Raw genomic sequence first — 27,393 nt, 5'->3', positions numbered from 1 at the left:
CCGGGTCTCCTCCGGCTGCCCGGCGGCTGGGGGCAGCTCGGCGCCCAGCCCCTAGCCCCTCCGTCCCGGCGAGACCCCCTCCCGCCCTCGGGGAGCTCAGCGGAGCCTGGCCCGTTGCGTGCTTGGATGGGGGACCGCCAGGAAACCCCAAGGCCGTAGGTGGGACCGGGGGATAAGTCGGAGCATCCTCCTGGAAGGGCCACCCGCCACTCTTCGCTCCTTCGGAGGCTCCCGTGACGTCACCGGGGCCGGCGGGCGGACGGCCACCGCGCCTTCCTGCCGGACACGCCCGGCGGGCGGGCGGGACTTGGCCTCTCCCGCTCCGCCGGTGGCAGGGCGCCGCGTGTCCGGAGGGGAGGCGGGCACTACAACTCCCAGGATCCCAGGCGGGCCGCCCGGGCACGCCCCGCCCGGCCACGCCCCTCTCCCCCGCCCCGCTGTCATCACAGACCTGCACGTGGAGGAGGCGTGGCCGCCGCCGTCGCGCCCGCCCATTGGCCAGGGGGGCCCCGGGGCTCGCCCGGGGAGCCAATGCGCGCGGGGGAGGGCGGGGCCTCGCGGGGCCCGGAAGCTGCCGGGGAGCGGGCGCCGCGCCCGCCGGACCCTCCGTCCTCCTCGGGGAAGCGGCCGGCGCGGGCGGCGGCGGCGGCGGCGGCGGCGGCGGCGGCGGCGGGCCCGGCCTGCAGGTAAGGCGACGGCGCCGCTGCCTCGCGTCTCTCGGCGTCTCTCCCGGGCGGGCGCCTCCGCCGGCCTCCCCCGCGCGCCGCGCGGCCTCCTCCCGCGACCGCGGCTTCGGCGCCCTCCGGCCGCTCCCTGCCGCTCGGGAGCGGGCGCCTCGACGGGGCGAGTTCGTGGCAGCATCCGCCCCCCCGCCTGGGCGGTCTCAGAAGGCCCGGCCCGGCCCGGCCCGATTTGGATGGGCACCACTGGGGATCTCGGGCGAGGGAAGCCCCGGCAGAAGGCGAGCGGAAAGCCGCTTCCCTCTTGGGCCCGGGAAAGCCCGGAAGCCCCCGGGGCCTCTTTCGCGTTCACCTGCCTGGGCGGCCGCTTGGCGCTGCCCGACTGTTCACCTGCCGGGCGCGGTTGCAGCTTGCCTGGCTTTAGAAGAGCCCCCTCGCCCCGCCCCGCCCCGCCCCGGTGTAGGGCCTCTGCTCTAGGGCCATCTGGGTAGAAGGACGGGAGACAAGTCAGTCGTGGGGGGCGGGGGCGGGGGGCAGCAGGGGCTGCCAGTCACCGTGCCCTTCACCGAGAGGCCTCTGGAGCTGCTCTGAGTGCCAAGGCCTGGGGTTTCAGTTGCTCTGGTGGGGGCAAGTGCCCTTGGCAGCCCCTGGGCAGGAGTGCCAGGCGGGGGTGGGGAATGCCTGGCCCGCCAGCTGCTCCTCAGAGTGCCTGAAAATAAGCCTCTGAGCGAGTCAGCGCCTGGGCTGGTGTCGGTGGCTGTGTGGGCTGGGGAGGCTCTTTGGCCCGGTCTGCGAGGACTTCCAGGGCATGTTTGAGGGGCCGAAGCATTCCCCTCCTGGGCAGAGGAGATGCTGAGTGGGGCTGAGGGGGTCCTGGGCTGAGCCAGCCTCTTCCTCTGCCTGCGCAACCAGGAAGCCTTTGCCGTGGCGGTCAGCAGGGTGGTGGGACTCGCAGCCTGGCGTGCTGGAACCATCCATTTTGGAGCACCCGGTGCAGAACTGTGTCCGTGAAGCCACCCTTCTCTGTGAGGCTCCTGAGAATGGCAGATGCGGGGGAGGGAGCTAGCTTGCTTGCTTGCTTGGCAGCCAGCCTCCCCCTGCCCCCCAACAGGTCACAGCCACTTTGGGCTCCCACCAGGCCCGCAGCAGAGCTGCTCTCCCGCTTCCCCCTTGGCAGCCCTTTGATCATCCCTCCGCTTGAGCAGAATGGACCACGGGGGGCGGGGGGCTCCAGTCAGAGGCCTTGCAACAGTTGAGCCCATCTCGTCAATCCGGAGAGCCTTTGGCTCTGCGGTACAAAGCAAGCGCTGATCTTGCGGGCCTCTAGGGAGGTCGCAGAAGGGCTAGGAAGTCCCCTCCTTGCACAGGCGCTCCTCCGGGGCTTCTGGAAGTCTCAGAGCCTGTGAGTCCCTCTCCTCCCCCCGCCCCGATTCTTCATTCCCGATGGAGGAGAAGGCAGCCCAAACCACCTTCTCTAGGCAACGCTGCCCTCTTTGGAGCCTGGCCTTCTCCCCGCCTTGTTACCTGCAGGCCCTGGCGCCGCAGCAGTCTGGAGGAAGCGGTGATAGAGCAGGCAGTTTGTCAGCTTGCCCAGAGGCTGGACTGTGACCTCCATCCTCAGCCAGCAGGGCGTAGGATGGAGGGAGCTGAAGCCCAGGGCATCCGGAGGAGGAGGATGGTCTCTGCGCCGAGTGGCAGCAGCTCTCCAGTGTGGGGGCTTTCCCAGCCCTCTGCTTTGAAATGCCAGAGACCAAAACTTCCCTTGTGCGACCTTTGGGGCTTCTGTTCCTGGAAGTCTGTATTTGTACACATATGTGAATGTGCGTGTATACAGGAGGATATGGAAATGAAGAGATGCAGAGGTGTGGCCCGCCACAACAGCTCTGTGTACTGCTTGTGCTTCAACCAAGTGGGGAATAATTAGCTCGGACAGGCATAGCTTTAACCTGTCTACACGTGCAATTCTTTACAAAGAAGAGAAGTGGCTTGGTTACTATACGGTATCCACTTGCCATGTGGCCCTCAGAGCCCACCGAAAGCTGATGTTGAACTGGGTGTTGTTTGTGTGTGAATATGGAACCAAAGGGCAAACCTTTAAGAGCAAAACTTAAAGCAAATCAAACACACTTTTATCTCCTGCCCTACCTGGTTCTTTGTCCTGGCCCTGTCACTAAGAAGTTAAGGCGGCCTTGGTCTCTCCTCACCCAGCTACAGTCTCTCTCATAGACTCAGCTTAGAAAGACAGAGTTTGGCCAATTTCCCCCCAAAGGAGTGGAAGGGACAGGATGACAACGGCCAGCCAGGGGCTACTGTACACCAGGAGAGTGTCAGTCCTTTGGACCCTGGTGGGCTTCAGGGCAGGAAAGCCGAAGGCGCAGGGCAGACGCGGTGGGCGGTCAGCGTGGCCTGTGGAGGAAATACAGCTGATGAAACGTCGTGCGCTCTGATCTGTGGAGGACTCTTCCCGGCCGAGTTTGCACAATCTTCCAGTTGAAAATGTGGTTGACCAGGCTGTGGCAACCAGGTGAATTCAGCGAACCCTCGCTTAGCGTGGAGGCAAGCACGGGCGCCAACCGACAGGCTGCAGTCCTTTGGCATCATTCTTGTTCCAAGCTGTCCCTTGGACCTTGGGGAGCAAAGTGCTGATGGCCCTTGGATGGCATGATGGGGCCACACAAGGAAAAAAGCTTCGGGGAGAGAAAACGTTAGATTCAATTTGGTTTAATTGAAATCTCATAATTATGACTGCTCCCAGTGATTTCATCATTTTGCTTTCCGTCCCATCCAAAATTACAAATTGGCTGCAATTTTTGGAGAGGCTTTAATTAATTTGTTGAAAAGATTTATATGGCCGTCAATCTTGCACAGTATAACCCTGGGTGGCTAACAGTCTAACTGCAATAGATATATAAGAAATAAAACCCCAAACCCCACCCTTACCAAGGAGCCATAATCACTCCTTACCTGCTGAATGCATGCTGGGCTCAACTCCCATCCTGACCCTGCACCTGGATGGGAGGGAGGGCACGGGGGGGGGGGGGTCTTAGGTGGCCAAGGTGGTAAGTAAGAGGCCAGCTTGCCTCTGAGACACCAGCGAGCAAAAGGCCAAGTCTGATAACTTTTGTTAGCTCGGTGCCCAAGTGGGTTTCAAATTTCAGGGCTGGGGCTGGAGCAGGGCGTCCTTAAGCATGTGCAAACTCCCCTTGCACAACTGCTTCCTCCAGGCAGGCCAGGATCTGGGTTCCTCCCGCAGGGGCCAGCTGCGGATGCCTCCAGTCCTGGGGCAGGGCGGGGGAGGGACCAGGCAGTGGCCTGCAGCTGCCAAAACAAAGGCAGGAGGGCAGCGCACTGAGGCGTGGGGGGGAGTCACTATGGCAACCCTGCTAGCTTACAAGGACAAAAGCCTGGCAGGATGGCTGGGCGGCCGCCCCATCTCTTGAGGTCACAGGAATGTGACCCCAAGCAGCCCCTGGCGATGCCCCCCAGCTCAGCTTCCACTGGTGCTGCCCAGGTGGGCAGTCCCTTCCCTGGCACCCAAATGGGCTTTTGGGGGGTCGATTGTCTCCTGCCCCCCTTCCCACAGGCTTGGCTCATGCGCAAGAGCTGGTAGGAGGAGGCAGGTCCTCTACCCCCCCCCCCCCCAATGCCTGCGACTTTGCAGATAGACGGTTGATTTTTCAGTAACAAAGCCGTCAGTTACACCTACGATGCTCTGAAGATTTACTCCCTCGGGGGGCTGGGGAATATGGAATCTGTAGTCCAACGCAGCCACTGGGCACGGCCGTCCGGAAACATTTTCGGGAGGCTTGGTCAGCCCCGACTCCCTCCCTGACTCTCGCCCTCCCTCCCGCCAGCTGTGCTCTGGAGCGCGCTCGCCTCGGCGGTGGCCCGGCCCGCGCCGGTTGCGCAAACCCGGAAGGCCGCGCTCCCGGAGCGCCCCGGGACGCGGTTGGCCCGGGCGAGCCCCGGCGTCGGGGACTCCCGCAGAGGCGCGCCGGGCCCGGCCAGGCTGCGGGCGGCCCCGTCCCTCCGCGCGGCCCGGCTGGCCGGCGCACGGGGCCCGGGGGCGGATCGCCTTCCCGGCGCGGGGCGGACCGAGGGGCGGGCCGGCCGGGGCCGGCCGTTCCAGGGGGCGGAGACCGGGCCGGGGCCGGCAGCCCGGCCGAGGGCGGCCCTCCCCGGCTCGGCTCGGCTCGGCTCGGGGTGGCCGCCGGCGGGGCGGCTGCGTCGCGATGCGAGCGAGGTGAGCCTCTGCGGGGCGCGGGCGGGCGGCGGCGGCTTTAACGGCCTGGCGCCGCCGAGTTCCCGGGCCGGGCGGAGGGCGCCGCCTCGGCCCCGCCGGAGGCTCTTCCTCGGGCCGCCGCGAGGGGGTCGTTCGGCGGGGCCCGGCCGGGCGGGGAGCGGGCTGGGCCGCGCCAGGTGGGCTCGCGCCGGCTTCCCCGGCTGCCCCCCCCGGGGCCCGGGACGGGGGTCCTCTGGGCGGAGCCGACCCTGCCCCTCTTTTGCGGCCGCCCGACCTGGCCGGGGTCTGCGCGCGTTGCCGGGCACGGGAGGGGCCGGGGCCGGGGCCGGGGCTGGGGCTCGCTGCTGCCCCGCAGGTTGCAACTCGCCGGGCGCTGCGGGGCTCATCCCGCTGTCCCTCGGCTGGGGGCCGGGAGAGGCGTCCCTCCCACGCCCCCCGTGAGGGGAGAAGCAGGTATGCCGGGCACGGAGGGAGGGGAGGCCGCGGGCCCGGCAAGGCCCTCTGGAAGCTCTTCCGGCTGCCATCTTTTCCCCTCCTCTTCAACGTGCCAGCATACCGCCCCCCCACCCCCCCGTCTGCCGGCCGCAGGAGAGAGTTCTGGAACCGGGTTGAGTGGCCGGAGCGGCTGCGGGGCGCCTTCCCCTTCCCCTTCCGCAGCGCCGCGTACGGACTTTTGCCCTCCGGTGGAGAGGGAGGCGTGGGGGGTCTGCAGGGTCACTCCCACCCTTCCGGTTGTCCTGAATAGCCATCTGCTGCCCTGCATGGCAGCCCTACCCGTGGCCCTTGTTTGGGCCCCCAGTCCCAGGACGACCCGCGCTGGTGTTTGCTGACCCAGACGGGCTGGGCAGAGCTCTCCTCCTCTGGCCTGCAGCTGCCCCTGTGGATTCTAGGTGTCATCTGCGCCAGGAGCACGGGTGCCAGCGGGTGCCTGGCAGCTGCTGCCCCGGCAGAGTTTGCGGAGGGCCTGCCCCCTCACCCCAGCGGGGGGATGCGGGTCATTTCTCCTGCTCTCTACAGATGCTGCTCCAAGCGAGGCCGTGGAGAAACAACCCCTCGCCCCCAACCCCTGCCCCCCCCTCCGTCGAGGGGTTCCTTTAATAGCTGCCCTGGCAGGCGGAGCTGGAAACTCGCAGCCAGGTGGGAGGGGGGCTCTAAGAGGCAAGAGCAGCAGTTCTCCCTGCCCGCCCCGCCCTCCCCCGCATCTGGGAGCAGAGACAGTCCAGGTGCAGAGGCAAGGCAGGGTTAGGCTGGAAGCAAGCAGGTCAGCGGGGTGGGGGGAGGCATGAGAGCAAATGGGCAAATGCCCCCCCGCCCATGGCCAGGCCTTCTTAGAGGTGCCAGCAGGGGGGGTTGAGCTGAGCTGGGTCTCCAAGGGAGTCCTGACCACCGTGCCTCCCCCAGGCACAGCCAGCCCTCTTTGCTGGGCTAGCTTCTCCTCCTGGCTCTGTGGGGTTCCCATCCTGGTGAGGCTGCAAAATCATCAGTTTGGGGGGGGGTCTGTGGTCTGGCCCTTTCCTTGTCTCCTGCGCTGACAGGGAGGGCTTCCCGGCCTCACAGCCCAAGGACTCAGAGCTGGGGGGGAGCCCTCCTTTGGCTGGCAGTCGCCTGCCTCTTGCCGTCTCCCAGCTCACTTTCTGCCCTCGGTGCATGGGCACATGGAAGATGGGGCCTTGCCCTGCCTCAAGCCCCTCAGCTGGGCTTCTGGGAAGGGGGAAGGGGCCTGGAACGGAGGCCTCGGAGCTGCCGGGCCCCTCCTTGCATCTGCTGACACTGACCAGGGGTTGGGGCGCCAGCTCCCTGCCCCGTCGGTTGTCTGGAAGCTTTCGACAGGGCCCTTTCAGCCTGTGGCGTTTCTGGTGGCAGCCCAGCTGTAGGTGAGTCAGCCGGCAGGGAGGAGGCCAGAGCTGGCACAGAAGCCTTGCGTCAGCAGGGAAGCGGGAGCCACCAGGGCCTTGCCCCCAGAAGCCGGGCTGGGCAGAGCAGCCGGGGCAGAAGCCTTGGGTTTGGTCTGGAGCAAGAGGGATTAAGAGCCGCTGAGCTCCGACGTGCCCATGCGGAGCTGACGAGGCCGTGCCAAGCCCCGCGGCTGGGATCTGGGAGGGGCCGCACTGGGTTTGGACGGGGCAGGGGAGAGGCCGTTCCCTGGGCCGGGGCCTGCTCTCTCGTCTCGGGCTCCGCCTGGCAGTGGAGCAGCCTTTCGCTGCCCTTCTCCCCCGGCCCCCGAGCTGCTTCTGGAGGTGCTGCCGAGGCGGATCCCGGCAGCGCTTTGGCCCGCTTAGCGCGGCTGTTGCTTCTGGCGCGGACCGGCAGCCGGTGAGTTCGGATGCGGGCAAGGGGCTGGTGTTTCCTTCCCACTGCAACTGGAAATGGGGCAGAGGGTGGCCGCGCCTGCTTTCCAGCCCGCCTTGCCCTGGTCCCTGCGGAGGCGGGAAGGAGGGGGCTCCAAAGGCCCTGCAGGGGCCAACCCCTCTCCTCGGGGGCAAGAGCGCATTCGCTGCCCAGCACGGCTGCCGCTGGGCCTCTTGTCCTGCTGCGTGTTTCCTGGTTTGGTGGCTGGTGTCTCGCAGGCAAAGCCGGTTCCTCCGTTGTTTTGTTCCTCTGGCGGAAGAAAACGGAGGGAGATGCAATTCCTCATTTTTCTGTATTTTCGTATTCCTTGGTTTTGCGGGCTCCCTGGGCGCGGATGGCTGGATGCGCTTCGTCTTCTTGCTTGACTTCAGGTTTGAGGACTGGGTGTTAGGAATTAGGCTGATGTTTGTCAGGCCCAGGGAAAGCTGGACTACCCAGCCTCCTGAGCGCTCCCGCTTGCCCTTTGCCAGCTTGGCTCTGCCATGCCCCGGTTGCATCCCGGTGTGTCGGTTCCGTAGGAGCCTCGTGGAAGAGCGGCGGTGAGCTGCTTGAGGCCTCTGCAGTTCAGGGTCCCTGCTGAGAGTTTCCTGCAGCAGGCGCGCTGAGCCAGAGAGCAAGGTTTCCGAATGCCTTCCCTGGAAACGCAGAGACGAGGTTCTACAGCTGGAGACGCGATTGCTGCCTTCTGTGCAGCCGGGGCCTGAATCGTTCTTGCCCCCCGGGAACGATGGGCGGAGAGAGGAGAAGGGGACGGCCAGCGCCTAGGCCAGGGGTCGGGAACCTATGGCTCGCGAGCCAGATGTGGCTCTTTTGATGGCTGCATCTGGCTCGCTGCCAAATCTTTAATAAAAGAAATAACGGGGTAAGGCGTAGAACATGCCTTCCATCCGCCGAGCGCAGGCCACGCCCTCCTCCGCGTTGCATCCGCACCCGGCATCCTTGGGACTCACCCTACCTTGCCCCGCAGCATCCGCGGCCGAACGGGCCTGGGCCGCATCGTCCTCCACAGGCAGCCGCAAATCAAGGCCCCGGCTTCGGCCTAGCTCCCGTCGGCGGCCCACGCGAATGCGATCCGGGTGCACCGCTTTGCATCCTGCTTCCGCTGCCCCTGCTCTGTTGGGCGAGTCCTCATCTTGGGCTGGCCCCGTTTGTGGCCCCAACGAGGTACGAGACATATTTCAGGCACGGTGCCACTTTCCACCAGTGGCCGAAAATCGAGCCCCCGGCTTGGGCCTAACCTCCTTTAAAAGTGTTGGTCTTACATAAAATGCACACATTTACTTGTATTTAGTTTTAAACATATTGTATAGCTCTCACGGAATTACATTTTAAAATATGTGGCGTTCATGGCTCTCTCAGACAAAAAGGTTCCCGACCCCTGGCCTAGGCAGATGGACCCGATGACAGTGGGGATGGGGCACCGTTGGAAGACCTGAAGGCCCAGGTTGGGGGCAGATCATCAATGGAGAGAATCTGTCTGTGTGGTCACTAAGAGTGGGCGCTGACTTGTTAGCGCATGGTCCTTCAGTCGGCGTCAATAACCTCTAGATACTTCTTGCCAGCAGAAGCAACTGAGGATATTTTTGTGGTCTCTTCATTGTGTCATGAAGCCAGGATCTCTGGATTAGTCTTTCAGAGAAGCCAGGAACTGGAAGGTGAAAACAAACATGGCTTCTGACTAGCTTGTTAAAAGGGGAACAAGGTAGAATTCCTGTTCTGTATGACTAGTTTCTGGTATAAACTAGTCTGCTCCTGCTGATTGAAGGGGATGAATGAGAAGGCTGAAACAGCTGATTCACAGCGACCACTTCTGGCCTCCTGTGATGTGCAACTGTGCATGCGGATAGAAGCACGCACGCATGGCCGCCCTGAAGAACTTGGGTGCGGCCCCCAACACTTCCAGATGTTGTGGCTTTCTGGTTGTTCCATTGCTTCTGACTCTTCACAACCCGATGGGCCTCATTTCACTAGGCAGTCTGTTGGCCACTGCTGCTTTGAGGTCTTGTAGCTCCTGCTTGGACCTTCGGTGAAGACATCTCACAGGCTGGGGGAGGACATGGCACCCCGCTCTCCTCTTCTGCCAGGAAAACCACATGGACATTTGCAATCAAAAGTGGTGATCAGACTGGATTTTTTATCGTGCTGGAAGGGGGGAACCATTAAATATGAAGCTGGAGAATCTTCCTATCAACTCTATTGAGTTTGTCAAGTATAAAATTTGGCAGAATGAAATCAAAATTAATTTCAGCCCTAAGCTGCATTGGGGGGAAGCGGGATCCCACCCGTCATTCAGAGACGAAACGTGGTCCTCAACCCAAAGGAAGGAATTGCTCCTCCACATCGGAAGTTGGCCTCCGTGCATCTTTTTTACCTGCACGGCTGGTGGCTCTTACTGTCCTGTCCCCGGGGCCTTCGCTACTTCTGAAGGTGCCCTGCCCGCAAGTCTTGGTGAGACGTGGGTGCAGACCTTCTGCTTATCATGGGCCCAGCTGCTGCAGCATCACATAAGGACGAGGCTCCAACAGGCGCAATCTCCAAGGGATGCTGCTGCAGAGAAGACACGTGCAAGGGTGCTCAGGGTCTGTGGGCCCTTGGCAGACCCCTGGGGGTGAGAGACGCCATGCTGTTCCAGCATCCCTGCCCTTGCACTCATGCCTCTGTACACAAGTCTTCTTGATTCCTGCCTCTGCTTCCCCTTCTGCATTCCTGTAACTGTTACCTTGGATTGGGTGGTGGGCTACCTAGCTTAGGTCTCTAGTTCGGGGGGGGGAACTGGATCATCTGCTTGGCTCTTGCTAGCATGGGCTCCTGGATCCATCTGGCTGAGCAGTAGAGATAAAACGCTTCCGTGAGCTTTGTACCTCTGCTGCTGAAACTGATGCATTACCCTAACCCTTTGCTGCCCATCTGGGAATCATTGGCATCATTCTCCCTAAACCCGCCTGGCAGGCACTAGCGTGGGGGAGGCTGGGGAAGAGCATTGCGTTCAGCCTTCTTCTCACCAGTAATGTGCTCAGGGCCAGCTGAGCACCGCTGGGGTCAAGCGAGGACACACACTCCGACCTGGGAGAATCAGAGGGACTAGAAGTCCCAGCACGCACTGCTCTGCATCCTCGGAGAGGAGGCTGGGAGATGTAGTTTGCTGACTCAGTTTGCAGGTTAGCAGAGTCTGGCTGCCATTTGCCCAGTGCCGGTGCTCTCATTCGGGCTTGCGGGGGCCGATCTAAAGCTGGGCGCTGCGGAAGGGGTGGGCTGGAGGCGGGGAAGACCGAAGGGAGCGGGAAGCCTGACCAGCTGCTTCCTGTGCCTTTCAGACCCCCCCCAAGGAAGGACAGGGGCCCTGGGGTGGTGCGCGCTGCTGGAATTAAAGCAAACGCTTCTGGAGCAGATGTTCTCTTGAGGCAGCGGAATCAGTGACCTGCTTGAATCTCCCAGAGGCGGGTGTTGGCTGGAGAATTTCCTTTGCCTCGCCAAACCCTGCTTGCTTGTCGTGCATCAGCCTCCCCATGCCTGGGAATTTGGGGGACGGTGCTCCGCCATCTCTGGAGGGCACTGGGGAGGCTACTTTTACATCGCACCAGGGAGTTTAATGACTGAACGGGGATATCAACCTGGAGTCTGAAGAAATATAAGCTAGTCGATGTTTTTTTTAAACCCAGTGTGATTTTTGGATTTATTTTTCGGTCCTGGTAGAATAAGACCTGAAGTTTGCAAAAGGCATGTATACATTTCATTTCATAAATGGATCTAAATGAGAACTGCGTGAACATTGCACAATGCATTTCTAATGGTCCATTGGAAAATAAAGTTGCACTTGATAGGTCTGTTTGGTTCGGTTTACCTGGGAGAGAAATGGCTCGCCTCCCCGAAGCTCTGGGCCTTCCGTGCTGCCAGGAGAGGGCAGCTCGCTCAGCCTTGGCAAGGCAAGGGAGGGTCCTGGATGCCCCTCCTTATGCTGCCTTGACTTGCTGCCTCACCAGGGCGGGGTCCCTCTGGGTCGGAGGCCAGAAGGTTGGGCTTGGGTCCAGCAGGCGTCCGCTGGCAGAACCTCAAGGAGTCCCGAGACGGGGAGGGAAGCCTGGCTCTGCTTTTGCCCTTTCAAAGAGGCTTTTGAAGCCTCCCTGGGAGTGCCAACCTTCTCTGGTCCCGTTGCTGGTCTGCTGGTCTCTTTCTGATTGCTTTCCCTTTATGTCCATTTTATATCTTTTACTTGGAAGAAGGTCTTATAGAGTTGCTGTATACTTCTGCTTACTCATTGGGGTAGGCTTGGCCCAGAAAAGTGGCATCCGATTAATTCCTGTGTAAAAAAAAATCGCCAAAGACCCACAAAGGGTCAGTGGGGCTGGTATTCTGGGCCCGGGGGATCTGGGGCTCCTGTGGGAGTCCAGCATGTCTGGAAAGACAGCAAGTTTGAGGAGGCAGCAGCAGCTTCCAGGATGGAGGGGGGTGTGCTGCATCTCCTCCGCGTGGCCGAGAAGGGCGTGGGAGTCGTCGCTTGTGGGGCCTCCATCCTGCTCTTATCAGTGAGTGGCAGCTTGGGAAAGGCACCCTGCTGCAGCGGGTGGGAGATGCTTGCAAGAGGTGAGGACTCACCGTTTTGTAGCTCGGTTGCTCCTGCGTCTTTGTGACCCAGGAAGGGCCTCATTTCGCCAGGCGGCCTGCTGGCACCTCTGGGGACAGGGTCCAGCCACCTGAACTCCTGCCAGCCCCTTGTTTGTCTGCCTTCCATCAGAGGAATCGAGGCCTTCGCTGGTGGCTCGTGTGAAAGCTTCGGCTTCGTTTTCGATGGACCGCCGGGTCCCCCCCTTCGTCTGAGACGGAATCCTTTGGTCTTGGTTCCTGGCTGTCCCCATTCCGGTGAACCTCTGAGCCTGGGGAAGTTAAGCCTGCCCTCCCTGCCTCCCTGCCTCCCTCCCGCGGCTGCTTCCCCACCTTTGCGCTGGGACACCGGCTTCGGTTTCTGTGTCTTTGGGCAGCAGGTCAGCCTTCGCGCACTCTCCTTCCTCCTCCAGCCCAGGGCCCCGAGGCGGTTCTTGCTCCCGGGGGCCACCCTCTGGAATCCTCAGTTCTCTGAGGGGGCTGGGGGTCTCTGGTTCCTATTTCTCCCAGCCCAGCCTTTCTCACCACATGCTCTGCATATCGGTTAACGAAATACGGTGGCAGCATGCAACCCGGGTGCTCGCCTTCCCCCTTGTGAGCTGTGGGGTGCCTGTGTCCTGCCCTGACTGTCGCTTCCTGGTGGTCGTGCGGACCTCCTGAGGGACGGCTGGCAGCAAAGCGGACACGAGGGGTGGGCAGCTTTGCCTTGTGCTGCAATGATTCGCCCTCAGTGAGAAATGGTTCTGGACTCAAACGTAGGTCGGCTCTGACTGGATTCTGGCTGCGCGGAGGAGGAGGAGGAGGAGGAGGAGGAGGAGGGGAGCCTTGTGGGCTAAGGCCCAGCTCTTCCCTGCCATCTCTCCCGAGTTAGTGCCAGGCTTCCTTCGAGTGAGGGCCTGGAGGTCACCTCTGTGCAAGAGCGCACGTGCAGCCAGGATCCGGGTGGGCTCTGCAGGCAGCCCAGACGGGTGTGTGCATGTGCCCATGCATGTGGGCTGTGGGAGTGGGGAGTTGGACAAGAAGCAGGGTGTCTGGGGGGGCAGCTTCCCTCTTCCCGATCAGGGGAGGTGGTGGGGGCCTAGTCCTTGGAAAAGATTTGGGGCTCTCCTTGCCCCTCAAGGGACCTGGGCTGGGTGGGGCTGGTTTCGGAAACAAAGCCCTGGCCCCTAGCTTTGGCTTCCCCTGCCTGCCCCACACCTCTGCCCCCCACCCATTCTCTTGTTGCTTGGCTGATTTGCATACTGGGCTGCCATTGGCTGGCTCAGCACAGGGGAGGTGCAAGGGGTGGGGTGTCACGGTGACCGGTGCTGAATGGGGCTGTCCAGGGAAGGTGAAGGGGCAGGACCGGAGGAGCAGCCGACCCTGGAACTGCCGGGGGGGCACCCTCTGCACCAGCAGCTGGCCTGGGTAACTACCACGTGGGGAGGGCCAGGCGGGGTGTCCCCGGCTAGGCTGGCCAGCTCCTGCCCGGGGCCCCGGGTGGCTAGGCAGCCCCGAGGGGGCTGGGGCAAGGGCCCTTGGAGGGAAGAGCCCCCGGCCGCTCTGCAGCAGCCAGGTGTGTAGAAGCAGCGGTGGGCTCCGGGGGACAAGGCCTGCAGATGCTCAGCCCTCTGTCCAGACTGCCTGCAGCAGCTCGTGTTGCCCCTGCTCCGTGGCTCAGGCTTGTGAGAACCGGGTGGCGTTTAAGATGGGCCAGGCAGGGCTTTGGTTTTGTTGTGGTCCCCCAGGATGCTCTAGCGCTGTAAAAACCTCCCCCTTTCAGAAGGATCGGATCGAGAAGCACATCATAAAATTGTATGAAATCTGTCAAAGATTTCGCTAAAGGAAACCGACTTTTCTTGGGCGGGGGTTGATCGGAGGTTCTTGACCAGGGAGCTGCTATGAGGAGTTTGAGCCCACCCCCAAACTCCTTTTGGTGGTAGGTAATGTTACAGGTCCCTAAACTGTGGGAAAAAAACAGCTACAGGCAACTACAGGAATTCATGCAATCCCATCCGGTAAATTAGGCATTCAGAGTATCTTGCTTCAAAAGATAGCTGTAATTGGTGCTAGTTCCGTAATCAGTGAATCCTGCGCACGCTGGCCTTGCCACCTGGAGGGCTTCAGGGACCTGCTGGCAATTCTAGGCAGAATCCCTCTTTTGAATGGCTTGGAAGGTGGCAACTCCTTGGGGCATCGTTGGTAGGAGAATCGGGCTGTCCCCCGTGTGCATCTGGGTCACCAGGCGAACCTCACTGGTTGCTCAGAATCCTAGCAATGTTGGGAAGGACGTCGAGACTGCCTGCGGTTATTCTCTGCACATGGGCAGATGCCGTTCGCCACACGAGGCCGGCTAATCTTTCTGGGGCCTCCATCTCCACAGGCACCGACTGCCCAGAAGGCGCCTTCCTCCCGGCGCTGCCTGAGCGCCGCGACCCCTTTCGGCCTTGACCGTCGGCGCTCCGCTCCCAGCCCCCGGGGGCGTCCAGGGCTGGGGCTTTTGTGCCGCTGCTTCCTTCCGTGGTCTCCGGCTCCGACCGTCCTTGCGGCCCTGGGGCTCCTGCTGCTCGTGGGCCACAAAGGGGAAGCCTGCAGGCAAGGAGAGAAAGCCGGAAGTGGGTCGTACAGAACATGGGGGCGGGGCGGGGGGGTTCTGGAGTTCAGGCTCACAAAGAACCGCATCTTGCTCCGGTTCTGCCTTTGAAAGCAAGGTTGGTTGCGCCTTTGGGGGGCTTGGTTTTGTTCTGGCCAGGCTGCCCCAGAACACCTGCTGAACCCCATCTTGCAAACCACCTTTCCGTGAAGTCGTTAGCAAGGCCCCTTTCGGCCCCCCCCCGACGGGTGCTAAAAACACACCTCTGTGCATCTCCTGAACTGGTGGCGCCTTCTGGCTTCCTCTCCCTCCCTCGGGGGTGAGACCAGGAGGGCTGGAGCCGCACAAGTTCTTTGGTGGGGCGGGTGGGGGTCTAGCAAACCACCTGCAGCAAAACCCACCCACGCTTGGGGCTGCTTCTGCCCAGAAGCCGTGACTCTGGGGCCGCGCGGGTTTGAATCAGGCTCGGCTGACAGAGAGATGGGCCATCAGGCCTCATTGGGGGGAGGAAGGCATCCCCCGCAGCTGGGGAGGCTTGGGTGGGGGCTGGTGCCAAGCACCCTCCCCCTTGCAGCCCAGGCTTTGTGTGCGCGCTGACAGCCGGGCTCCTTTGGAAGGCGTGCGGGACGCCTTCCTCCCCTCGTCCGCGAGCTGCTCCCTCCCTCCGTTCTCCTCTGCCTCTTTGTTTTCAGCTGGAGCCGTCCGACCTGTTCCGGCGCCAACTGTGGGGAGGAGAGCGGCCCTCCGGTATCACCTGCCTTTCCGTGTTCGGGACAGAGCCCTCGCGGTCTTGGCTTGCAAGGGGCCTCCCACAAGGGGGGAAGGGATTGGAGATCCCTGGAGGACTTTGCTCCAAGGGGCTTTCTCTCCCCGCAGGGGCTGGGGGGGCAGCGCAGGAGTCCCTCCAGAGATGGGCAAACAGTGCCAGAGGAGCCAAGGGGGATCCCGCCAGGCCGGAATGGGGGGCAGAGGCATCGGCAGGTGGCATGGCCTTTGCGGTCCCCTCTCCCGCCTCCATTTCCTGGGGAGGATGCCCTGTCGCTGCCTTGGGCTCCGATGAAAGGGTCCAGGCAGCTGAGGCCTCTTGGCAGCCCCCTTTATTTTCCGCCCCACCCGGCAGGGTTCCGGAGAGGTTGATGGGCCGGTCAATTTCCCCATCTTTTCTGCACGAAGAGGAGGTTGGCCTGTCTGCCGGGGTCTGGCTTAGCATGTGGCGTGAATCTAGTCGGAAAGCGCGTGCAGGAAGCCACGGCTTGGCAGAGTGCATAGACCTGTCCCTTGTGGGTCTGGCAGTCTAACACTCAGTTGGGGTGTTCCTGGCCAGACGGGGCTGGACTCGGTAGATTACTTTGCCAGAAGGTGCAGCCTCGCTTGGGCTTGGTGTAATTTGTTGTCTGGATCAAAAAGCAGCTCCATTTCTTTCCTTAAAAATAACACGCTAGAGCTGCAGCTAGAGCTTAGAACAGTGTTTCTCAACCTTGGCCACTTGAAGATGTGCGGACTTCAACTCCCAGAATTCCCCAGCCAGCATCTTCAAGTGGCCAAGGTTGAGAAACACTGGCTTAGAAATTCTGCCCCATTTAACAGATGGTGGGGACGAGGTGCTGTTTCTTCCATATGGTGGGAAAACCACTCTGCATGTGCACAGAGGCATGGCTTGGTGCCTGGCCTCCGAATAGAAGAGGAGCTGCAGAGGCTCTTTGGACCAGCACTTTGGCGGAATCCAGTGCCAGTTTGTGGCCTCTGTTGATTGGCGAATGTGTGCTTTCTGCAAGTATGTTTTAAAGGTAGACAAAAAGCGCACTGGGTTTGGCTCCTGGGCACCAGAGCAAGCTTGCGTGGAGCTGACCGAGCGTACAAGGAGGCCCAGGAGCAGCCCTCTGTCTCGGGAAGAAGCGCAGCGCCGCTTCCCGCAGATTTGCTTCCTGCGCTTGGCGAATTGTGGGGTCTCCTTGGTCTTCGTCTTTTCTCTCTGCACAATTTTGTCTGCACAGGTCCATGAGGGACCTGCGGCTGGGGACCTGTTTGGCCAGAGCGAGAACTGAGGCTGGCCTTCTGTGCTGCAGCACCCGGACGGTTCTGGATGAGGCGATGCTAGAAATGTCGAGGCACTTTCCCGGATCTTGAGCAGCAGAGGAGGCAGCGAGCCGCCTGCCCCGTTTGTTCCACAGCTCTCGTCCTGGGGGGTAGCAGCACCGGGGGTCCACTCAGCGAGGCCTGGACTTTGCAGAGGGAGGCTGCAACTGAAGGCAGTAGCTGGGAATGGCCCTTTGTGGGTGCTTTGCGAAGTGAATGCTGGATTTGTGGGCTGTATTTATTTTCACAGGGAGAAGCACGTAGTGACAGCCCCGCGGTCATCCTGAAGGCCCGGCCCTCCAGCCCTTTTGCTGGAAAGAACAGCTGCCGTGGCTCGGACGCGCCCTTCGCAAGAAGGGGACTGTTGCACGTGGGGAGTCCTGGCCAAGGCAGGCTTGGCTGGGCTTCTGGGCAATGGGCGTCCCACTTTGCACTCCACCTGCTTTTCCTAGGTGGACGGAGAGGGGGAGGCGGGCAGAGCACCCCCCCAGCCAACTGGCCCCTCAGAAATGACTGAGTCAAGCACATGTGGGAATGAGCAGCTGAATTGCAAGAAGGAAGCTGCAGAGGGTGTCTCTGTTGGGTTTGGCTGGCTGGAAACTACTCTGCCTTGGCACTGTCACCTTCCCACGTGGGCACAGCGCTGGCCTTGGGCCCAAAGGTGCTCCGCTGCGGCTGCCACCGCTCACGGCTCCTGGGGCCTGGCACGGGGTTGCCATGGAGGGGGTACCCTGGCACCTCGGCAGGCCAGCCTCTCCAGTGCAGAACCGGCCCCAGGTGCACGTCACCCCTGCCTGCTCTGGCTACTTCAAACTTCCCTGGCTCGCCCTGCGCTCCCAGCAAGATGGGACCACGAAGGAGGTCCAGGAAGGAGCCCGTTTTGGCTGGTGGCCAGGCCTGGGGACCAACCCTCCTGGACCTGCCGGCGACCACTTTCTTGGGCCCTGCAACTGGGAAGGGGATGGGGAGAGCCCATCGCTTCACACCCAGGTGGAAAGATGAATTGCCAGACAGGCCTTGGGGCATTCCCAGACAAAAGGAGGGGATAATGGGGGACCACCGGATATCCCAGAAGGGGCTGGGATTCACACGCACACGGCAAGTAACCCCTCTCAGGAGGAGCTGGACGGAGCCCCTGGACAGCTGCCTGGCTGGAATCTTTGGGCTTGGTAGGGCTGGTTCCAGAAAGAGGGGTGGAGGCTCCTCGCACTTAGAACCCGGATCCCAAGTGTGCAGCTTGGATGGGCAGTGAAGGTCACTCAGCACCCGCCTTTCTTGCTTCAGTGCAGTGTGGCCAGGAAGACCCCCAACCCCCTGCAATTGCTTGGCCCTTGGAGATCATTTGGCAGACTCTGGCCCTGCTTCTCCTTTCCCTGGTCAGGGCAGGGGAGTTTTCTCTCCTTCTCAGGCAGTTCCTGGTGGAGCTCATATGTGTGTTGCGTTGGCTCCTGAGACTTGCAATAATCTGGGGGTCCTCTTACTGCAAGGCAGGCCTGAGCAGCTGGCACCCAGCCCTAGCTCCTGGGCATAGCGGCTCTAAATGCAAGGCCAGACAGCCTCTGTGTTTTTAAAGGGTTCTACTGAAATTTGCTGGGCCTTTTAACGAGCTTCAGGTTGCCCCAGAAGGCGGGAGGTGGCCGTGGGGGGAGGGCTGGGTCTGCTTGTCCAGCCTTGGAGGAGGTGGCCCTTTCTGGCTGGTGACAGTGCCCTCGTCATTGCCTCCACACACTCTCCCGGGGGCTGCCTCTGAAATCCACCCGGAGCCAGCTGGCAGCCCGCTTGCTGGCAAGGGAGAGCTGCTTCAGCAGGGCGGGCACCGCGCTGAATGCCAGCACAATTCTGGGCCCAAGTCGAAGTGCCTTTGCTGCTCAGGTCCACGTTACCTTGGGGACTGCCTTCTCCAGGCAAGATCTGCTGCTCTCTCCTTGCACCAGTCTTGTTAGCCCCCGTTCAGACAGTGCCTCATTTTGGCATTCTGGAAGGTGGTCGAGCAGCTGTGGGGTCAGGGTTAGTTTGTTGTTTTTAGGGTATCATGATTTACTGTGAGCCACCCAGAATCTAGGATGTAAGTTAGGTAACAAATAAATGTAATGGCTAGAGAATAGAAGGCCCCGGCAGGCGTTGAGTGGGTCGAGGGGTTCCCTTGCTGGCCCAGCCTCCGGGTTTCCCTGGCCTGCAGGCCAACGCTTCTTCCTGGCCAGCAGAGCGGACAGTTGTGGGCAGGGGCGGGACTTCTGTCCCTCCCCTCCGGCCAGAGGCCACCTGGGGGAGCTTTGAACCCAGGCTCCTGGCCAGCGCAGCTGGCCGCTCCCATATGGCAGAGCCCTCTTTGAAGGCTTAAGGCTGCCTGTCCTTATTTCCGGCTGACTTGTCTGGACGAAACCTTGGGGAGGGTGTCTGTCTGGGGCCATCAGAAGGGCAGGTCCGTCCAGAGGAGAAGAGGAGCCTTCCGTCCATCCCCGTTCAGCTGGACAGAACCTCCTTCCTCTTGCGTGGACTCCCTGCCTTGCTGTGGGGGTGCAGCCCAGGCGGGCGATGTGTGGACAGAGCGCCTGGGAATGATGACTGAGATCACTGAAAGAAGAAACCAGTTTAGATCACTGTTTCCCATCAGATTTTCCATCGGCAGTTCAGATGTTTCCCAGGTGAAACATGAACCACCTGCTTTGTGTATGAAATGCGTTCCCCCTTTAAGAAAGCATTTGTTGCCGGGGTCACAGGTAGCATTATGGGAGACCTGTATGGAGGCATCTGTGGGCTGACCGGAGAGTCCACCTGGCCTTCCCCGCCCCCGCCTCAGCAAGGCGGTCCAGAGACCCCCTCTCTTCTCCTCCCTCAGTGCCAGGAGGGTTGCCTGGCCTCTCCTCCTGGAGCCCTCCTTCCCTTCCTCCTGAGGAGGCCCGCTGAGCTGCTGCCCTCGCTGCAGACCATTTGGGTGGCCTGCCCCACGCCAGCCTCCTCCAACCTGATGCCTCCTGGGCACCAGCCCAGCCCAGCCACAGCCGGCCCTTCTCTCCTCTCTCCCCAGCACTGCTGCCCAGTTGCTTTGTGGGCCTGTGAGGACTTCGTGGTGGCCTGTGAGCAGAACCGAGCCGGAGCCCGTGATGGTGGGAGCCATCCCCCGGCAGCCGCGCCGCTTCTGGGGAGTGCCGGGGTGGCAGGTGTCCCCAGCAAGCTTCACCAGTCACCGTCGGCTGCTGGAGCAGGAGAGCACGCCAGCCGGGGACAGGACCCTGTGCAGAGGGGTGAGTTTGGAGCAGTCGCACGCCTTTGCGGGGGGGGGGGGGAGCGGAGACCGTGACTGGAGCTGTAGACCTTGCAACAGGGCCTGGGTCAGGAAGGCCTTGGCACCTCTGCTTCTGAGCATCTGGAGAAGGCCCCTGAACTGGCTCCTGTTTCAGCAGTGCTGTTCCCCCCCCCAGGGGTGCAGCGGGCCCTGCAGCTGGGAAAGGAGGCTGCCCCTTTGAGGGCCCTGTGGCAGCTCTTGCTCAGGCCTGGAGAGGCACCCTTGGGAGGGGTGGGGATGCACCCTTGGAGGGCTGTTTGCTCAACCCTGTCCTCCTCTCCTTTCAGATGTGGCCCTGCAGCCCACTTCCTAGCAGGGGACTCGGCGAGACGCCCTGACCCCCCGGCACTTTAGAGCCTGTTCTCAGCCCCATGAGGCACATAAATGCTGAGTCCGGTCTCCCCCACGAGCAAAGCACAGGTGTGAGCCAGGAGCAGCAGCAGCAGGAGGAAGATGAGGAGGAGGAGGAAGAGGAGGAAGAGCAGCAGCAGCAGCAGCAGCAGCATCAACAGCCCTGGCAGCACCACAGCGTCCAGATGGGCTGCACTCCGCCAGAGCTGGGGAGCCAGAAGGTTTACCAGGTCTCCATCTTTTCTTCCCGAGGCAGCGGCTCCCCGCTCCTAGAGCAGAGGGGCCCCAGACGGCAGCCCATCAAGCGGAGTTGCCCGGAGTCCCAGCGGACGGCTGAGGGGGGCAAGTGGGATGCCAAACGGGGCCACTGGGGGAAGGAGGAGGCCGTAGAAGACGGGCTCTTGGTGGACGAGCTGGCCCTGGGGGGCGCCGCTCAGCACTTCTCCCACAGCGGCCTCCGGGTAGTGGAGCACCGACAAGAGGTCAGTCCTGGCCACTGCGGAGGCTGGGAGCCCAGATCTGCAGAGGGCCAAGGAGGGGCCCTGCCGGCGACTCACAGGCTTGGCACCACTTTGCACACAAGAGACTCTGCCCCTGTCTTGTGGGGGCACCAGCCTGCCATGGACTCTAGGCAAGAAGAGAACGGGGGCCAGCTGGAGGAGCAGACCGGCAGCCACCTTTTCCCACACGATCATGATTTGCACAGCTTTGCACCCCAGTCCCCGCCAGGGCGGCTGTCCCTGGAGGCCCACGCACCCAACACTCCACCGGAGGCTCACAGCCTGAGCACCAATGGGCTCTGCTCTGCTGAGAAGACGCCCTGCTCCAGCAGCCAGATTTCTGGAGGCAGCCCTGCCAGCTGCCCAGCCAAGAGGAAGCTGCTGCCCTCAGTGGAAGGGAGGGCAGCTGCTGGCTTGGAGGAAGAGACCCTTCCACCAGCACGCAAAAAGAGGGCCCTGCATTCTCCCACAGTGCCAGCCTCCTGCCGCAGCACCGATGCCAAGGGCGCCCCGTTCTGGAATCACCTGCTTCCCACAGCCAAGGTGAGGAACTATGGGGGGGCACCAGTAGATGATGTCCCCCAAAGAGGTCTGGGCATGGGGAGCTGGGGTTCCCGGCAAGGAACTGCCTTTCTGTGGTCTCAAAGAGGTGCCATTCTGTCTAGCGGAGCCCCAAGCTCAGGTGTTTCCCCCCTGTCCTGCATAAGGACCCTCCCTTAGATCTGCAAGGGGATAGCACAGCATGCTTAGTGGAGGAACCTGGACTTTTCTAGCCTTTGTATAAATACTGCTAGGAGTCACATCAATACAGCCTCTCCTTGCACGAAAGGAAGGTCACCCCGAGCACCGTTTCATCCTGCGCTTTTGCTCTTTCTCACCCTCGGTGTGAGGTGAATTCCTGGAACTCTGCATTGAGAAGGACCCGGCATTCTGCTTCCTCTCCTCTGGCGTGCCGGAGAAGAACTGGCGCTCTGCAGATGCGTAGATGGGTTCTCCTTGCGCCCCCTTCCGTTTATTTGTTTAGTGCACTTCTGTCCCACTGCAATCTAATTAGCAGTTATACGCAGATGTACACATCTACAATTTAAACCTCCAGGATAAAAAAGGAACTTTAAAATAAAATATAGTAGAAAAGCAACAGTAATGGGCGGGTTCTGTTTTAAGCTGATTGTCTCTCTCCCTAACTGCCTTCTGCAGTCTAATTGCAATGGGAGGCCCTTGGGCACTGCCATCAAGAAAGGCACCTCCTGTCCTCAGCCCCTCTCCCCTCCTCATGGTGGGGACCCACGAGCTGCTTCTCCCAGAAAAATTGCGTAGGTCAGGCCGATTCTAGCCAGAGAATATGGCACTGAAGGTAACCTGGTGCCATAGATGGCTTTCTAGGTTAAAAGCAGCCCTTGAAGTTCAAGCCAGAAGCCACTTGGTAGCCAGTGCAGGCCCAATAGCCCAGGGAGACTGCACTCCCGTCCCTGGGTGCGACCGGTGCCCAGGCTGCTGCACTTTGGCCCACATGGCAGTTTTGGGGGGGCAGGGCCAAGGTAGCCTGTTTTCAGCAGCAGCCAAGAGGGCAGTGGAGGCTTTGTCACCAACAGATAGATGTCTGGGTTGTGGTTCCCACTCAAGCAGACCTTCGCAGCTCCCTTTGCCCCGTTCTCAAGCCTGAGGCCACTCCTGTTCTCTGCCCCGGGGAAGTCCTGAGCCTGTGGCTTCCTTGTCCCCCTCCTGAGCCAGTCCTGCTGTGGGAGGAGAACAAGCATTAGATGTCCCAAAGGCTGCCTGTGGCCGGGGATGATGGCTGTTGGGGAAGACAGTCTGACTGAACTGGCCTTCAGCCACAGCAGCCATCCGATGGGCCCTGGACTGGTTCCGGAAGGCAAAAAGCAGGCCGGCTGGGTTGCCAGGGCTGGTGGGCGGGGCCGCTGGAAGCAGGGCTGAGTGAGAATGGCACCCTAGTGCTTGACCGGCTTCCAGGGGGGTGCAGGGACAGGGCAGCAGGCTGAGCTCCCTGCCTTGCCTCCAAGCGGGGTGATGGAGCTGCCGCTGCTGGGCTGCTCCCAGGAGGAGGGAGCGTCTGCTGTGCAGCGGATCCTGGTTTGGAAGGGGGGCTTGCGTGGAGTGCGGGGTCTGACGTCCCCTTTCGGTCTCACTTGGTCCAGGGCTCAGCAAACAGCAGGACTGGCACGTCTCAGTTGAAAACGGGGCTGCATCACAAACCGTGAGTCGTCTTCTCCCCCCTTTTGATAAAGGGAGCCCACTCAGAGTGAAGCAGGTGGGACAGCCATGGGGCCTGTCCTCAGGGCTTCCAAAGGTTGCAAACGTGGCCAGGGCCAGGAGGGGCTGGAGAACGGCACCCCTAGGGTGATACTTCCCTTCTGCCCCAAGCAGGAGGAGGCAGCTGCGCAGCAGCCCGGGAAGGGCTCTTGTGGGCAGTCGGTCCCCCACCACCTCCACCAGCCACGCCCTTCTGGGGAATTTTGAGGTAACTGAGGTGTCCTTGAGCAGGGCTGGGGGGGCGCAGGTTCTGGATGGCAGCTCTGGGGCCTCCCCTGGATGGCCTGACCTAGCCACCCCCTGCGGGGCCATTAATGTCTTCCCGTGAATGAGAAGCTATGGCGTGGCCGCCTCCTTTCTCCCAGGGCGCAGAGCTGTGGAAGGTGTGGTCTTCCTGTCCTCCTTGGGAAGAGGGAGGGGGCATCCGGGGAAGGCTGGGGTTCCTCCCTGGGCTCTGCCGAGGCACAAGCCAGGTTAAGCTCTCCACCTCCTGCAAACTGCGCCCCCCTCCCTCCCTCCCTCCCGGCAGGAGTCAATGCTGAAGGGGCGCTTCCCGCCCTCTGGCCGGATTGAAGGCTTCACCGCAGAGATTGGGGCCAGCGGATCCTACTGCCCGCAGCACGCCACCCTGCCCGTGGAGGTCACCTACTTCGACATAGCCGAGCACAACGCCCCCTCGCCGTTTCTGGTGGGTGGCTCCTTGGAGGAGCAGTGGGAAGGGGGTCTGTGCTGGGGAGGGAACCCCAAGGCCAGCTGTGCCTTTGCTCTGGGAAGGAAGAACGTGAGCAGGCACGTGGGTGGCATCTGCTTAGAAGCCTTTCGGCTAGCTGCGCAGGGGGCTCTTTGCTTCAGCGGCCTCTACTGCCCCACCAGGGTCTGGGTGGACAGTTAAACAAATGCTGGAGACTTTGATGGGGGGCGCGCTGGGGGCTGGCCCAGGGAAGCCAATCTGCTGTAGGAGCATACTGCTCAAGATGGGCTTCTTCTCTGCCCCCCCCCCCGATTCCTCCAGCAAGGGGCTCCCCAGGTGAATTGGACATGGCAACCAGCCAAGCGCAGCCTGTCCTCATGTTGTTCTTGTGCCCCCTTTGTGCCGTAGGGAGTCATTGATTTGGAAGCCTTGGGAAAGAAGGGTTACAGCATCCCCAAAATGGGCACCATCCAAGTGGTGAGTAGCCATGAGACGAATGAGAACCCTGACTTGTAGGGAACGGCCTGGGAGCCGGAGCCAGCCTGGCTCTTCTCTCCTCCAGAGCAGAGAGAGTGAGGTGTGGCAGAAGACCTGGTGGTGGGGGCTGCGTGGAGAGCCCCACTCCTGACCTCCCGCCTTCCACTACGTACAAAGTCCACCCGCAGCGGGTCGCTTCTGCTCTTCCCCTCCTTCCCTCCCCACTGGTTCCGCAGCTGATTCCTCTCCTCTTTCAGACCTTATTCAACCCCAATAAGACGGTGGTAAAGATGTTTCTGGTGACCTACGACCTCCACGACATGCCTGCCAACCACGTCACCTTCCTGCGCCATCGCATCTTCCTGGTGCCTGTGGGTGAGGGGCAGGGCTCGAGCTCTGATCTTGCAGAGGTGCCCAAGCGGGTTCTCTGCTACCTGATGCACCTGAGGTAAGGAAGGAGTGGATGCAGAAAAGAAACCAGGTAGATCCACATCTGGTTTGCTGGAACATCTGGGGGTTTCACTTGGCCTTCCTGAAGTCTGGAAAAGCTCTGGCTGGACCTTCTGTGCTCAAATGAGTTCTGACAGTGGCCTAGAGCTCTTCCTCGTGGCCACAGTGCTGTCCAACAGCTGTGGCTGCCCCCCAGGGCAGTACCTATTCCCATCTTGGACACAGTGGTGGCAAATAGTGCAGTCTTTGTACAGGGAATGTGAGAGATGGTGATTGGTGGGTCTCCCGGCTTTGTTTCCCTTTCCCACCCACCTCTGTTGGCCACCAGGAAAACACCTACCAAATACTCTCCCAGATTTGGGCTGGGGGAGGGGGAGGAGGCAGGTTGTGACAGAGAGATAAACCAGATTTAGCCATATGTCAGAATTTGTTCTGGATTGGTGCAGGTGCATTCAAAGGGGGTTCAGATATCAGCAGGTACTCAAGCTCTTTTTGGACAGCTGGTCGGTGTTATTCTGGAGGCGCAGCGATCAGCTCATGTTATTTGATAGTTGGGCTCCTTTGAATGCACCTACAGAAGATCTGCATCCAGTTAGAGCTGGTTGTTGGGCTTATTTCGGACATGGGTTTAGCACCATTTTAGAACAGTGCTAAAACATGTTCAAAATTAACCTGGACAACGGTTGATGAGTTCAGGAATAGTTGTGTCATGAAGCAGCAGAGAGCGAGCTGGCTTCACTGTGCAATTGCTGTTCAGGTTGATTCGGGGCTTCTTGCTAGGGATTAGCTCAAAGACCTGGTTGGTACAGGGGGAAGGCCCAAACTGAAAGAACTGGACTCTTCCACAGCCCAGGCCAGAGTGGCCCTGGAAGGCAGTGCCTAAGGACCAAAGGGGAGAGGACATGTCACACCTTGGCTAAACCTTCTGTGTTCTTTTCCTTTTGAGTTTGGCCTAGCACCTTGCATAAACCAGCCAATTGTGCCATATCCAATGAACTGGGATTAAACAAAGTGGCTTAGTGACACACAAGCATCCTTTTAGGGCCACCATCCCAGTCCTCGCAAAGGATGACTTTCTATTCCTCTTTGCCCATGGAAAGATGACAGGGGACAGGCCTTTCAAATGTGTGTGACTTGTGAGTCTCCCTCACTGAGCATCTCCAGGCAGCAGCTGGATAGGGATGCCCAATTTAGACCTTGGCCTGGGCTGCTGATCTCTGTCCCTTTGCAGCTCTCCTCTTGAGCCCTGGAGAACTGGGCCACAGAGGATCAGCTGCGGATTGTGCTGGCTCCCCAGGTTCCCCCCCCCCCGTGGGCAAGGGTGCCTTGTTCCCAAATGGGCTCCCCTGGCCTCCCGGAGCAGCAGGCTTTGGTCTCCCCATCCCTGAGCCCCCTCTGAAGAGCCTCCTGCTTACCTTCCCAGGTTCCATAGTTCCAAGTCGGGGAAGATCTACCTGCATGACAACATCCGGCTGCTCTTCTCACGCAAGTCGATCGAGATGGACTCTGGGATCCCTTACGAGCTGAAGTCTTTCACAGAACTGCCGCGCAACCCCTGCTATTCCCCACGGGCTTGAAGGAGGGAGTGGGAGAGCAGCACTTTGCCCAAGCAGTGAAGGGGCAGGGGCTGGAGACCCTTCCGCGCAGCTGTTGCCATGCTGGTGTGGGGAGGACCATCCCTTGCCCAGAGCTGTGTTTCACTCATTGGATCCAGCCTGGCTGGGATCACAAATGTAGCACATCTCAACCTCTTGTTCTGGTGGCTGGTGCAATTTTGCTGGGGCCCAGAGGGGGCAGGAGGCTGGGGAGAAAGGGAAGAAGGGGGTAGGTTTTGACAGGTGGGCTCCTGCTGGCTTTGGGAGGTAGGCAGGGTGTCATAGGAGTCTGGGCCGTGCAGAGGCTCTAAGTGTGTGCAGAACTGGGGCATGGCCGAGGGTCATGTGGCTTTGCGTGGCCTTTGCCTCCAGGAACTTCGTGGGGGTGGTGCTCTTTTTAGGGAGCTGGTTGGATCACCAGGCAGGAGCCCCATCCAAGCTAACGTGGAGCTATGGAGAAGGGAGGCAAAAGTGGAGCCAAGGACAGGAGTGCATGGGGGAACAGATCTGCTCCCCCTCCCCAGGAAGCCATGAAAGCAGCAACACCCCGAGGGGAGGGTGTCTCTTTCCTCCTGGCTGCTTCTTCCAGGCTCCCTTCTTCTCTCCTGGACCAGCTGTACAAGACCAGGTCCTTGGGGTCACTTGGGGAGGCCGGTGCTGCCTCCTAGCCCCCAGCTGTGGTCCACGCACTCTTCGTGTGTGTGACCAAAGGAGAATTCAGACTGTTGGTCTCCGGAGGTATCAGGCAGTGTTTGTGAATTGGTGTAAGTTTTTGCTTTGTCTGTGACCTGACCCGTCACCACCACCTGGGTGTTTCTGCGGAGGGCACCAATGGGGCCAAACGAGCTGGGGATGGTAAGGCAGGAGCGAGGGTGTTTTTTGGGGGGGTGTCCGTGGATGGCTTTTAATCTGTCCGAGTTATAGCTGCACCAATTTAGAAGAGAAGAAACCTCGTCATGAAGGCCAGGCCTCTTTTGAGGGGCAGTTCTGCTCCCTGTCACCCCGAGCATTATGTTGTTGTTTTGATTTGGGTTGCACCTCCTACATTCTCCTCTCAAGAGGGAGCAGATGTGATGAAAGGGGCTACAATTACAGAGACTTGAAAATATTTATATTTAAAAGGAGAGAAAGAGACAGGCAGAAATGTATCTAATACTTTCTCCCTCTTTCCTTTTTTTGGAAAAGAAAAAAAAATCTATAAATGTGTGTTTGGAAAAAGTGTCTGTCTGCCTTGATATTTTCAAGATGGTTTG

General features: G+C 60.7%; 1 protein-coding gene across 3 annotated transcripts; it reads left to right on the top strand.

Annotated features, from left to right (window-relative positions):
* The first annotated feature begins 546 nt into the window (after window positions 1-546).
* ATOSB (atos homolog B) lies at window positions 547-27,361 on the top strand. Of its 3 annotated transcripts, none has more exons than XM_088152900.1 (9): window positions 547-686; window positions 19,548-19,764; window positions 20,093-21,199; window positions 22,813-22,871; window positions 23,039-23,135; window positions 23,457-23,615; window positions 24,027-24,095; window positions 24,353-24,543; window positions 25,969-27,361. In XM_088152900.1, the coding sequence occupies exons 3-9, from the start codon at window positions 20,177-20,179 to the stop codon at window positions 26,120-26,122; spliced, it is 1,752 nt and encodes a 583-aa protein (XP_088009026.1). In that variant the 5' UTR covers window positions 547-686; window positions 19,548-19,764; window positions 20,093-20,176; the 3' UTR covers window positions 26,123-27,361. The 3 variants fall into 3 exon arrangements, with proteins under 3 accessions (XP_088009026.1, XP_088009027.1, XP_088009025.1); XM_088152901.1 differs by lacking the exon at window positions 547-686 and adding an exon at window positions 4,766-4,923 and having other exon boundaries at window positions 23,042-23,135; XM_088152899.1 differs by lacking the exon at window positions 547-686 and adding an exon at window positions 4,766-4,923.
* The last annotated feature ends 32 nt before the right edge of the window (window positions 27,362-27,393 follow it).

The sequence above is a fragment of the Python bivittatus genome, unplaced genomic scaffold, assembly GCF_059951505.1.
Source record: "Python bivittatus isolate LINGU-HERP-01145 unplaced genomic scaffold, Pbiv_v1 ctg000570_np1212, whole genome shotgun sequence".
Lineage (NCBI taxonomy): Eukaryota > Metazoa > Chordata > Lepidosauria > Squamata > Pythonidae > Python > Python bivittatus.
This window is presented reverse-complemented; position numbering and strand designations above follow the sequence as displayed.

Coding starts and splice junctions, on each gene's coding strand:
- ATOSB (XM_088152900.1), top strand. CDS start 20,177: ATGAGGCACATAAATGCTGAGTCCGGTCTCCCCCACGAGCAAAGCACA. Junction 23,136..23,456: donor CCCTTCTGGGGAATTTTGAG/GTAACTGAGGTG, acceptor CCCTCCCGGCAG/GAGTCAATGCTGAAGGGGCG. Junction 24,544..25,968: donor TGCTACCTGATGCACCTGAG/GTAAGGAAGGAG, acceptor TTACCTTCCCAG/GTTCCATAGTTCCAAGTCGG.